At 44.0% G+C, this 13,758-nt stretch overlaps 1 protein-coding gene across 4 annotated transcripts in view; it reads left to right on the forward strand.

The window, feature by feature from the left end:
• The window catches only part of LOC119978888 (tudor domain-containing protein 5-like), a 65,150-nt gene that overhangs the window by 22,995 nt on the left and 28,397 nt on the right, over positions 1 to 13,758 (forward strand). For 2 of the 4 annotated variants that reach the window (XM_038820798.1, XM_038820799.1), the window contains exons 6-12: positions 241 to 297; positions 1,646 to 1,799; positions 2,984 to 3,031; positions 3,160 to 3,284; positions 5,162 to 5,224; positions 9,440 to 9,642; positions 13,035 to 13,247. In XM_038820798.1, the coding sequence (XP_038676726.1) occupies positions 241 to 297; positions 1,646 to 1,799; positions 2,984 to 3,031; positions 3,160 to 3,284; positions 5,162 to 5,224; positions 9,440 to 9,642; positions 13,035 to 13,247 (863 nt within the window). The remainder of the gene's footprint in view (positions 1 to 240; positions 298 to 1,645; positions 1,800 to 2,983; positions 3,032 to 3,159; positions 3,285 to 5,161; positions 5,225 to 9,439; positions 9,643 to 13,034; positions 13,248 to 13,758) is intronic. The other 2 variants (XM_038820800.1, XM_038820801.1) reach the window with 2 other exon arrangements.

Genomic DNA, 13,758 nt, shown 5'->3' on the forward strand with positions numbered 1-13,758 from the left:
TCCTGCTCTATGGTACTGATTAGTTTTGAAAACCCTCACTTTCTTTAGCAAATTTAAATTCAAAGTTTAAATTTAAATTTTAAATTGGTTTATTCTGGATGCTGTGTAATATTATATAGAGACATAGAAATGTAAGCTTAACTGACATCAAATTACTTGAGAATGGAAAGCTAGCAACAAAGTATGTTATCTCATTCTTGCATGTGATTTCTGATTTGGCCTATTCTATCTTTAATTTAGACGGTAGCGCAGCGACCTAATGGGTTATTGGCATCCAAACTCCCTACGGAATTCAAGGTAACTCCAGGAATTATAAATATCAAAACACACATCTTTGCACATATGTACAAGAGCAAGGCCGTGGGTTAGTCTATTCATTCATTGAAGCATACTAATATGACTTTTTAAATGATAATTGGCTGAGAGGGTTGCTTGTACATGACTAACATTCTCTAAATTTTACTAAAGTATACTTTCTAAATTGTGTCACCATTTAAATGAGCTAATATGATCTCTGGAATGTGTCCCTTTAGCCAAGTAGCTGTGTTCTAAGCAACTTTCCCACCTTGGCATTTTTATAATGAATTTCAACACTGTTGAGTAATATTGAATATCCTCCCAAAATACAATTCATTATATTTTACTGCCTTTGAATAGAATTCAAAGGATTTGCCTCTACATTTTTCAAAATTTTCTCTTCATTCCTTTCTGTGGAATAGAATTGCCTTGTTATTCTGGTGGTTTTATAGCAGGGAGGAAAGTCTTCTGATAGTCAGTCACCAATTTGAAACATATCTGGGCACCCCACCCATGGGATGAGCCACTTTAAATGTTTTTTTAGTGGAATATACCAGTGTTATTATAGAATTTACAGTGCAGAAGGAGGCCATTCGGCCCATCAAGTCGGCCTTTCCAAGAGTCGGTGTTAATTAATGTATGTGTAGAAAGACCTCTTGGGTTGGATGAAGTTACAAAAATTACCATGTAATTTGTAAAAAGTGAGGCCAGATGCTTATTACACTTTTCTCCTCTTGTCCCATCTGATCTTAAACAACTGTTTATTGTGCAAATCATCAAGTGTGATGCTGATGTTTCACTAAAGTCTGTCTTAGTCTTTTTCCCATATCCAGAACATGTACAAGTTGAATACTGCCTTTTTTAAAATCAAAGAATCTGTACAGTGCAGAAGGAGGCCATTTGGCCCATCGAGTCTGCAACGACCCTCTGAACGAGTACTCTACCTAGCCCCACCCCACCCTATCCCCGTAACCTAACCTGCACATCATTAGACACGGAAGGGGCAACTTAGCATGGCCAATCCACCTAACCTGCACGTCTTTGGACTGTGGGATGAAACCCACGCAGACACTGGGAGAACGTGCAGTCTCCGCACAGACAGTGACCCAAGCCGGAATCGAACCTGGGACCCTGGAGCTGTGAAGAAACAGTGCTAACCACTGTACTACCGTGCCGGCCTTTTGTCAGGGAGGGGCAGGGATAAGGAAAATTTATGGTGGCAAATATTGTGTTTCTTGAGGATCCACAATGTAGTTTGACTCCTGTTGGATATCTAGCGAGCAAACTGCTTCCAAATAACAGTCGGCGAATGGCTTAATCAGAAAAATGTGCTTTTCTTGACTTTCAGAATATTTTTGGAATGGAACTTCCCTTAAAAGATTTGGGCTTCTATAGTGTGACTGAACTTGTTGGTGCCTTGAGTGATACCCTGTGTGTGGAACGTGACTCCGTAAACCAGGATTGGCTGGTCTTTGACATCCGACACTGCAAGTCACTTCAAAGTAAAAGGATAATAAAGAACACTCTGTTTGTTTTCTGTTTTCTGTTTCGTTGTAAAACGTTCACCTTTCAGCAAGTTTCTGAGATCACAGTCATTATGTTTTAGATATCGACAGATTTGTCATGTTCTTTAAATTTAAAAATGAACTTGCTTTTTATTCTTCTCTAAATTTTCAGTTACGCCTTTAGAAAATATCCTTGAAGCATTCAGAGATAATATACTCTGTAGGTCGGTGTTAATAGGATTGTGAAAAACATGGCTAGCCACAAGATTTCCCTGCCATGCCTGTGGAAAATGCCTGTTATTTTGTCCTGTTTCATCTTATAGTTGCAATGTTGATAAAAGGATTTGTACCAACTATGTGGCTCCAAAATAGCACAAGTCTGGGCAATCTCAATTTAGTTCTGAGTGGATCTGGGCCTGTGGCACATAGTTATACTGAATTAGGAATTTCAGACCGAAGCTCCAATGTGTGGGGAAGGAAAAATTCATTGAAATATTTGGTGCTTGTCTTTAAATTCAGATTAAAGTACACAATTGTGAATGCTTGGAAATAATGTACTGTAAAAGACAAGAATAGATCATGGCAGTTTGTCAGGCTGATCTCACGGTTCTAACTGACTGTATCCTATAAATCCCTTTTCTGCCAAAAATCCATCGCATTTTCTCCTGAATTTACCAATGTATTCATTGCCATTGTGTCCCCAGACAGTCTGCTTCACACAGTCACAGCTTCCTTTGTAGTTAAATTGTAACTGTTGATCTTCCCTCTTTTGAACATTTGTTTAATACTGTCTAGAATTTGTGATCATCAAACATATGGTACAATTTATCAATACCCCTCAAAGCTTGAATATGCCTGCCATCTCTGAGCTACTTTCCCCCCGTGTAAACATCCTTAGTGGCACTACTCCTCAATCTCTACCTGAAAATGAAAAAATGAAAATCACTTATTGTCACGAGTAGGCTTCAATGAAGTTACTGTGAAAAGCCCCTAGTCGCCACATTCCGGCGCCTGTCCAGGGAGGCTGGTACGGGAATCGAACCGTGCTGCTGGCCTGCTTGGTCTGCTTTAAAAGCCAGCGATTTAGCCTGGTGAGCTAAACCAGCCCCTAATTCAAGATTAGATCAAGATACCTATTTCAAGATGTTAATTTACTTTCAATTTGTATGTTTTACTGCCAGGATGTACCCACTACAGTATGGCGACCAGCACTGCGTACAGTTCTCCAGGTGGGGCTACACTATTTTAGGAAATAATCTCCTATGGTACATCTTTTAATATGGAAAATCTTTTCTAGTTTTCCTCAATGCAAATACTTCAGTGTCATCATTTTAAAAAATGTCTTCTCCTTTTTTAGAGCAAGTGGAATCGCAACTCAATAAAATCAATTCATTACCATCCGCAGACCGGAACATTGCAGCTATTGCAGACATTAGGGAGCCTGAAAAGAACTTCAGTTTTGAAAAAAATAAGGTGGAAATGGTAAAGATTAAAATATTTTTCAATTTAAATTTTATCTCAAGTATAATTATCATTCCTCAGTGCCTCATGTCCTGTTACTGGCCCAATGCCCGGAATTTCCTGCAGGGGTGCAACCTGGAATCTGTACCTGGATTATACCCATTTTTGTGGCTGTTTTGGCATTGGCAAGTCATGCTCCAATAAATACCTTGTGCGCATGTTAATAAAATTGACAAATATAAAATGGGTGTTATTATGTGATTTGAACATAATTGCATTGAGGCCTCGAGGGGGGAGGACATTACAAATGCGCAAGTGGTTGGAAATATCCTTCTAGAGGCAAGCTGGGGTGTACAAGCCAAGTAACACTCAACTCCCTGGCAAAAAAAAATAAACATTTTATTGAGGTATTTTTGGTATTGTAACAACAACAAAATAAACATGTACATGAAACTATACATAGTGCAAAAGCCGTCACCCTCCCTTACAGGTCCCACCTTTATTAACCCCCTGCTCTAAGCTAAACTGACGAAGAAGTTGACGAACGGTTGCCACCTCCGGGTGAACCCTAACAGTGACCCTCTCAGGGCGAACTTGATTTTCTCCAAACAGAGAAAGCTAGCCATGTCTGATAGCCAGGTCTCTGACTTCAGGGGCATTGAGTCCCTCCAAGCTAATAGTATCCATCTCCGGGCTACCAGGGAAGCAAAGGCCAGAACGTCTGCCTCTTTCTCCTCCTGGATTCCCGGGTCTTCCGACACCCCGAAAATTGCCACCTCTGGACTCAGTGCGACCCTTGTTTTTAACACTGTGGACATGACATCTGCAAACCCCTGCCAGAATCCCCTAAGCTTCGGACATGCCCAGAACATGTGGACATGGTTCGCCGGTCCTCCCGCACATTTTGCGCACTTGTCTTCCACCCCAAAGAATCTGCTCATTCGGGCCACTGTCAGGTGAGCCCGGTGAATGACCTTAAATTGTATCAGGCTGAGCCTGGCACATGTTGTGGACGTGTTGACTCTACTCAACGCGTTCGCCCATAGACCATCCTCTATCTCACCTCCCAGCTCCCCCTCCCACTTGCACTTCAGCTCCTCAGTCTGCATCTCCTTTGACCCCATAAGTTCCTCGTAAATGTCAGAAATGCTCCCTTCTACCCATCCTCTGGAAACTACCCTGTCCTGAATGCCCCTTAGCGATCGGAGCGGGAAGGTTGACACCTGTTCACGTAGGAAGTCCCTGACCTGCAGATACCTGAATTTGTTTCCCCTCGCCAACCCAAACTTCTCCTCCATGCCCTCACACTTGGAAAGCTCCCCTCTATAAACATATCCCCCATCCTCTCAATCCCTGCTCTCTGCCATATCCGGAACCCCCCATCCATACTTCCCGGGGCAAACCGGTGATTATTACAGATTGGGGACCAGACCGATGCTCCCTCTGCTCCCACATGTTTCCTCCATTGTCCCCAGACTCTCAGGGCCGCCACCACCACGGGGCTGGTGGAATACCATGCCGGTGGGAACGGCAGAGTCGCAGTTACCAACGCCCCCAGACTGGTGCCCTTGATTGAAGCCGCCTCCATACGCTCCCATGCTGACCCCTCCCCCACCACCCACTTCCTGATCATGGCTATATTCGCCGCCCAGTAATAGTTATTAAAATTTGGCAGCGCCAACCCGCCCTCTCCCCTCGAGCATTACCTTCCTTACGTGCCCAAATGAAGCCAGTGATCACTTTGTTTAAAAAAGGACCGCGGAATAAAGATGGGGAGACATTGAAACACAAACCGGAATCTCGGAAGGACCGTCATCTTCACGGCAAAAATTATTTTAGCACCATTTACATTGTTCTGTGGACTGTCTTCATTGACATAAATGTTTCCCTACTCACAGCAGATTTATTTGGAGGAGAAAGCTGCCAGGAGGAAGGAAGGGGAGACGGTGAGGAATGCAAAGGTAGTCAGACTGCTGTGTCATTGGAACCTGACCACCTGGCTGCAGGCCCGAGGAGGCACTGGTGGTGGAAAGTCCGAGGGCGTGAGGATTCTGACATCCTGCAGCAGTAAAGTGGAGCTTCTTGGAGATGTGGTCTCTGAGTTGGAATGCTGAGCACCGAATATGCACAAGTTTCCTCAGCAGGATTAAGGAGCAGTTAGAATTCCACCTTGGTGGAATTTCAGCTCTTCAGGTTTTTGGTGACAAACCCGAAGGCACGGCAAGTCGTGCCTTCCAGTTTCTAAGTTAGGCCATGCTGGTCTAACGACTGTCATTGTGCCGGTGAGCAGTCTGATAGTGGGGCTGAGGATGAAGTGGAAGCTGCTATGTTCCCTGTGCCTGAGGTTGCCACCTCTCTGCATGACAGCACCAGCCAGTCCCAGGCCTTCAAACAGCAGGCACCGTACCACCTGTATACAGTGTGCTGCAAGGGGCAGTTCAGAATGTAACTTCTCGGACACCATTAGGAGTGTCAGTCAAATCCTATACGCTCTTCATTAAATGCATGCGGGGTGCTGCCTCCTTTGGTGCTTCACTCTCCAGGTCTCTTGTGCTTCTTTTAATTTTAGCAGGCAGGGGAAGAGTGAGGTAAAGAGCCTTTTTATTTCTCAATAGGGCTGGAAATTTCCTGACTGCATTAACCGGATGTGAATAGCGTCAGTGCTTCCTGGAGCAGTTGGCTTGCACCACTTAAGGTGACTGGGTGCCGGGGCAGCATGTGGCGCAGTGGTTAGCACTGGGACTACGGCGCTGAGGACCCGGGTTCGAGTAACTGTCCGTGTGGAGTTTGCACATTCTCCCTATGTCTGCGTGGATTTCGCCGCCCCAGCCCAAAGATGTGCAGGTTAGGTGGATTGGCCATGTTAAATTGCCCCTTAATTGTGAACAAAATAAATAATTGGGTTCTCTAAATTTAAAAGAAAAAAGCTGACTGGGTGCCTGAAAGTTTGGTTTTAATTTAAAGAGAGCCTCTGAGCAGGAAAATAGCATGCAAAATGTGTTAAATTCGGACAGGACCATCAGAGAGGGCATGCATTCTGTCAGAGAGATTGGTCAAGGATTCGAAAAGATTGAGGTTTGAGCACAAACCTCAATGCACATATTTCCTTTGCACTCCAACTTTTTATGCAGGAAATTCCAGGCCCACAATAATTTGTTTCCAGATTGGAGAGCCAGTAGCTGAACAATGAATTAAGTAATTTCAGCCATCAGTGTTCTACACAGCTGAAAGACCACTATAATAGCTTGTATCTAGTTTACTTTATTCAGTGGAAACTGCTTGTTTGCAGTGAAATCTCCGTCAAGACTATTTCAGAATGCTATTACCAATTTCTGACCAACAACCAAGGGACTTGAACTTTGGTAACCTGAAATTATTTCCATTTTCTAGGCTGTGGGAGCAGTGTATTATGATCCTGTTAAAATCAATTTTTTAAAAAACAGTTCTGGAATTCGTGACCAATCTAAAAAGGAATCTCATGATGAGATTTCAGGTTTTAGGACTTTTGCTGCAACAAACTAAACTTAGCATCAATCAATGTTACTTAGTAGGCAACTAATGACTAAATTACAGAAAAGATACCTATATTATTGTTTTAACAGAACTGATGACCCCACGCCATGTTTTTTTAAGGAAGCAGTCCAAAGTCACTCGGCTTCGAATGGGTTTAGTTGTCCCTGTTTCACTTCGGCATAACGCCCAGTGACTGTGAGGCTCCTTTCCATCAGTCTTGAGTGAAATCCCACATTTACCTGCAGCAGCACAGCTAACACTGATGATTCTTTCCCCTAGCCACGCCCAGACAAACTTTCCAAATTCTTGTTCCCTCTGCTCTACCAGAGGACAAGCTGCCATCAGCATTCTGCCTGGTAGCTGACACAGCCTTTTCCTTGCTGCGTGGGCTATGTGGTTTTTCTGCCTCTGCCTCTCTTTCTGTTCAGAATCAATGAAACAGAAAGTCTGCAATAACCTGAACATCTTCTGTCTTTGTTTTCAGTTGTTAAAATCTGGCAAGTGTATTCCAACTGGGGCCTCCAGCCTCCATGGTAACCAAGTCACACAGGCCTGTCATCGGGCAGAATTTGTAGCAGAACGCATGACTCTTTAAACACAACTACCTTAAAAAACCTTGCATTTATAACACATTGTGTTATGATTTATAAATAATTCAAATTATTGGATTTTATTACAATCCCAAACCAGACCCCAGCAGTTTCTGGTTTACCAGACAGAAACCCCAATATTTTATTTAATTTGTAAGACTGTGAGGAAAGAATACTTCGCTCCAGGAGTGATTCCACAAATCAGGATATGGTATATTGAAACAAACTTTATTACTAACTTTAATATTGTAAAGAACGTAGCTTACAATTACCAGTTAAACAATGCTCAACAATAGAATGAAACAATAACTCCGAATACCTCTGAAGGGCAACTGGGGATGGGCAATAAATGCTGGCCTAACCAGCAACGCCCACGTCCCGTAAATGAATTTCAAATAAACAAAATCCAATTAGCCCAACGTTTAAGATGCTTTAATTGCACCTGTCTCCAATAAACCTGCTGCCTTTCAAACCAAGAGTTTTAAAAACATGGCTGCAGCAGTCACACACACTAACCCAGGCTTTTAACCCTTACCACACCAACTACAGATAATGTCATATATCTGAAATTCCGCCATCTCCACTCGAGCAACACCCATCTCAGGTCACAATCCACTTTAAGTAATTAGCAGACTCAGGAATACTTGCTTAATAGAGATGTCTTGGATACCCTACTTTGAGAATAATATGTCCTCAGGAACCAGCTTACAGATTCTTGCCTGTCTCAAACTATTGTGCAACCTGTCAGCCTTTAAGAAACTGCTCCTGTTCACAGAGAGATCAAAACTCACTGTTTTCAGAGAAGCTGCGTGTCCGTCCGCATCCCAATCTAAAACTGAATTTCAAAACTGAAAACTCCACAGCTGACTGCTTCAGCCGCTGGCTCCCTCTATTAACTGCATAATTTTACTAAGATAAAAATAATGTCTCTAATTATCGATTCCCCAGGGAACCCTCTTTATATAAACTCACCTGGACTAGCCATATTAATACTGTGGCTACCAGATCAAACGCTAGGAATCCTACAGTGAGCAACTCACCTTCTGACCCCCCCCCCCCCCCCCCCCCCCCCCCCGCCGATGAATAGTGGCAGTCGTGTGTACCATCTACAAAATGCACTGCAGTAACTCACCAAGGTTCCTTAAACAAACCTTCTAAACCCACAACCACTACCATCCAGCAGGTCAAGAGCAGCAGATCTGGGAACCCCACCACCTGGAGATTCCCCTCCAAGTCACTCACCACCCTGACTTGGAAATATATTTCCGTTCCTTCACTGTTGTTCGGGCAAAATCCTGCTATTCCCTCCCTAACAGCACTGTGGGTGTACCTACACCCAGGGGACTGCAACGGTTCAAGAAGGCAGCTCACCACCAATCTCTGAAGGGCAACTGGGGATGGGCAATAAATGCTGGCCTAACCAGCAACGCCCACATCCCGTAAATGAATTTCAAATAAACAAAATCCAATTAGCCCAACGTTTAAGATGCTTTAATTGCACCTGTCTCCAAAAAACCTGCTGCCTTTCAAACCAGGAGTTTTAAAAACATGGCTGCAGCAGCCACACACACTAACCCAGGCTTTTTAACCTTTACCACACCAACTACAGATAATGCCATATATCTGAAATTCCGCCATTCATCACAATCTGTTTCTAGTAATCCAAACAAGTTAGATTCATGGTAATTCCAGTGGTTATAGGCTGTGACATCAATATTGTTCTGGTTCCATTGTTTTAATCCCCACCTGATCTCAGTCGTGATGGAGGTATTGGGTGGTCATACAGCCAATAGGTTCAAGTCATCAGGATAAAGTGTGAACTCTGAATCAGAGGTCAGTAGTCTTTGGAGTGCTCTCCTATAAGGCCATTCAAAGTGTTTACCAATCTTGACTGTCTGAGAAAGGATAGGCACACCTTGTTCTCACCTTGTATCATTCGGGGAATCTTTTGGTCAGACCATGCAACAGCATTTGTGCAGATTATTTGCAGTTGAAGATGAATGCGGTGGCGAGGTAGGGGTAAATGCACAAAATGTGTTCTTTGCTTTACAGTTTTGTTGTCCTATTATCCAGGTAAAGAAGACCCAGTATTCACCAGACATTGAGATTCCACCAGATGCCATACAGGATGGAAATCTCTACAAGCTACCAGAGCTAGAGGAAAACTCCTTTGTCTGTGTGTTTGTAGAAAGCGTGACTTCGCCCAGTCAGTTTTATATTCGTTTCTATGGGGATTGCACCTCCATGATGCTCGAGGATCTGATGATTGAGATGAGGTACAGACTTTTAACGCTGACACATTGGGCTGTATTTTGCTACGGGCTTCAGGGCCACGACCTTGGGACTAAATGGGAGCCTCAAGCTCGTACTTGCTCGCAGTGAGGGCCAGCTCAGAAATCTTCCATAAGGCAGCCCCCCCAAATGTCCACTTCATGTTGTCACCCTAAAAGGGGTAGTGGGGAAGCTCTCTGTTGCAGCCCCAATCAGAAGGATGGCATCTTAGCAGCCCTACCAGGAGATGTGGGTTTGGGACCACGAGGGAACTCCCTGGGCTGAACAGTAGTGCAAAAATAAACAAGATCTAGGCCGTGTGTCTGGAAAACTAACCCCTCCGTTGGAGCAGGTTCAGCCACAGTTGTGACCTATCATGCTTGTGTTGCCTTTTTTACCTACTGTAAATATGGCAGTCAATGAGGTTGCCCTCTCTGTGGATATCAATATTCTATTGCTCAGAGTCACCAGGTATAAAATGATACCACCACAAGGTTCAACCGGATATTGATCAAAGAGCCAAACACCAGTTAGTTAGTTCAAGATCAAGGGTACTTTATTTACACACACAATTAATCATACAACATAAACACTACTAGTTAAACTACACCTATCAACTATGACGACCTGTACTTAACTTCAGGGACCCGGCTTTGGTCAGAGGAACAATGGCCATCCATTGTTCGGATCTGTATCTCTCGGGTCTGGAGAAGTAACTGCTGCTCAGCTAGGCTCATCCGTCTGGTGGCAGGCGTTGAACTTGACCTTGCTTGTGGTGGTGCTGCACTTGGAAGTAGACGTTGCCGGAGTGCCAGGTCCAAGAAAGGCCGAACATATGGCAGTGTCTCTCTTTATCCTTGGGGGATTTCGTGCTCTTTTGGGCGGTCCTTCAGTTTGGACCCCATTAATTGAGTAATTTGTGACCACTGTGTTCGATTTGAACCAATAAAGGGGCGGGTGCCTTGATGGCTGGGTGTGCCCTAAGCCGTCATTGACCCTGTTGTTTACGCTTCCCAAGTACAGGGAGTGGCGCCGAAATGTCTGGGGTTGTATCGGTCGCTCAAGTATCAGTCCTTTGGTGGAGATGGGCTATCAAATGCTAATCGGTTGGGGGTTTCGATACCATCTGGATTCCTCACTCACAAATATACATTTAGGCTCTGAGCCTGCCTGAATCTCGTATTGTCCATTTTTCCCATTATGCTTTGCGACCTTCCCTGTTCCTTATTGTAAGTGGCCATCCCAGATGGCTATACGTGCAGCATAGGCATAGCCTCGCCTGCTCTGATGACCCTGCAGCAGGCCACAGGGAGGCCCACCTCCATTGAGCTGTTGGGCGACCTGCTCTGCTGGTGCACAATTCCTGCATGGCTGCAAAAGTAGTGCTAATTGGTGTTTTAACGTGTTTAAATTGGCTGCCCGCTCCAGTCTGACATGGCTCTCCCAGTCTGCCATTGCAGGGCTGAGAAAATGCAGGCTGTTATTGTCTCCTTCTCCCAACAAGTAAAACATTTAAATGTAACGTGTGGTTGTTCCAAAATTTTAACCCAAAATAGAATCCGAGTAACCATAAATTATCCACTTAACTCCCATTTTAATAAAAAGGTTTGTCTTTGACTTTCTGAACTACAATTAAATGCAAGAGTCAACTATTATACTTCGAGGGGTAATGAACAGGGACAATTTGAGGTGGGGAGTAGATGATTTTGATCTTGTTCTTGCATGTATCATTGAAGAATGTTGTCAACACTTGCAAAAGAAGTCCCTAATTTAATGTTTTTTTACATCAGAGCTGCTGCAATGTTGTACTACGTTGAGTAGTACACTGGGCTGCATCACAGTCTGGTATGGTGACTGCTCGGCCCAAGGCCGCAAGAAACTTCAGAGAGTCGTGAACACTGCCCAGTCCATCACACAAACCTGCCTCCCATCCATTAACTCTGTCTACACCTCCCGCTGCCATGGGAAAGCGGGCAGCATAATCAAAGGCCTCTCTCACCCGGGTTATTCTCACTTCCAACGTCTTCCATTGGGCAGGAGATACCAAAGCCTGAGAACACGTACTAACAGATTCAAAAACAGCTTCTTCCCCGCTGTTACCAGACTCGTTAATGACCCTCTTAAACGTACTGAACTGATCTCTCTACGCATCTTCTCTAGTATTGTTAGCATTATCCTCCGTCTGCTTCACCCGTTATAGAACAGTACAGCACAGAACAGGCCCTTCGGCCCTCGATGTTGTGCCGAGCAATGATCACCCCACTCAAACCCACGTATCCACCCTATACCCATAACCCAACAACCCCTTAACCTTACTTTTAGGACACTACAGGCAATTTAGCATGGCCAATCCACCTAACCCACACATCTTTGGACTGTGGGAGGAAACCGGAGCACCCGGAGGAAACCCACGCACACATGGGGAGGACGTGCAGACTCCGCATAGACAGTGACCCAGCCGGGAACTGAACCTGGGACCCTGGAGCTGTGAAGCATTTATGCTAACCACCATGCTACCGTGCTGTCCTAAATCTACATATTTACATTGTGTATTTATCGTATGTCCTGTTTTTTTCATCTATGGAACGATCAACTTGGAATGTTCACAGAACATTACTTTTCACTGTACCTCGTGACAAATCTAAATCTAGTTGCCTTCTGGTAGTTCCTGTGTGACTGCTGTGATGTTTGGTGACCCAGCTTAGAGAGCACTGGACCCAACTCGAGATCCAAGATTTTTCCTAGTGCTTCATTTTGTCTTTTGAGGAAGTTAATTACCGGATGGATGGTGACAGGCTGAGATGGTGGACGGTGTACAACTCTGAATTGGTGACCCAAACTGTCCTATCACAATAAGAGTTTGCCATTCCTAATCTGTAAAGACATGTGTTTTACAGTTGAGTGATCTATCCTAAGACATGTTAGCCACTCCATTTGGGAGAGGGCCAGATGGTGGGTGAACCTAATGGAGCGCTATTTTGCGTTTCGTGCAGCAGTTTTACGAGCAATTCCTTCTATGAAATGAATGAAATGAAAATCGCTTATTGTCACGAGTAGGCTTCAATGAAGTGACTGTGAAAAGCCCCTAGTCGCCACATTCCGGGGCCTGTCCGGGGAGGCTGGTACGGGAATCGAACCGTGCTGTTGGCCTGCTTGGTCTGCTTTAAAAGCCAGCGGTTTAGCTAAGTGAGCTATTTTTGCCGACAGTGATTGTGGCAGAGGGAGCACGGCTGTATTCTAATCATAGCAGAATAGCAAAATGTCATTTGGTGAATAAACCTTAAATTTGTAGATGCATTTACAAATAAAGCACAACAGGACAAAGCGCTGGCAGTTCCAGATGGTCACTCTGAATGGACATCATTGAGCTAAGTGTTAATATTGCTTTTCTTTTCAGACGGTGCTATTCTTATCAAGAGGTCTCGGAGCGTTATGTGATGCCAGATTCATTTATCAAACCAGGACAAGTGTGTTGCGTGCGGAACCCTGATGATGTGTGGTGGTACCGTGTCATTATCCATCGAGTGCTAGATGAAAAACTAGTGGAGGTGTACTACGTTGACTTTGGAGATATTTCTTCTGTGGAAAGGTCTAGACTAAGGTTCCTCAAGTAAGGACAACTTATTTTACATGGGTTACTTCTGTCCTGAATCTGTTTTGGCTCTGCTTACCTCCCGTTGTTTGAGATTACATTCATCTTGGTCATTTGAGAACTCTTGTTTTTCATTAGGAAGCAAATGACATGCATCATTTCAAATTGGGTATGGGTCATCTCATCTATTGGTGTTGCCGGTTTTTTTTTGTACTTCTGTTGTTTTGGGACTCGGAAATCTTTGCTTGTCTCCTATGGAGGTACAGACCGACCATGTATCCTAGAGAAGACTGGCTTCCTTCGTTTTTGTTTCTGGTGTTGTTGGAATAGAGAGAAATATGTATTGGTACATGCCCCGTACCAATGGTGGTTACAAGAGTGATGCGAGTATCCTTGGCCTTTCATCCCCTATTCTAATATGTTGTCAATCTTAATTTTAGCTCAATTGAATAAGTCAGGGTAGTAATGTCATGTGAGAGTACCTTTAAGAAATGGATGTTTAAGCAGTGTACCTTTAAGAAATGGAGCA

The sequence above is a fragment of the Scyliorhinus canicula genome, chromosome 15 (assembly GCF_902713615.1).
Source record: "Scyliorhinus canicula chromosome 15, sScyCan1.1, whole genome shotgun sequence".
Taxonomy (NCBI): domain Eukaryota; kingdom Metazoa; phylum Chordata; class Chondrichthyes; order Carcharhiniformes; family Scyliorhinidae; genus Scyliorhinus; species Scyliorhinus canicula.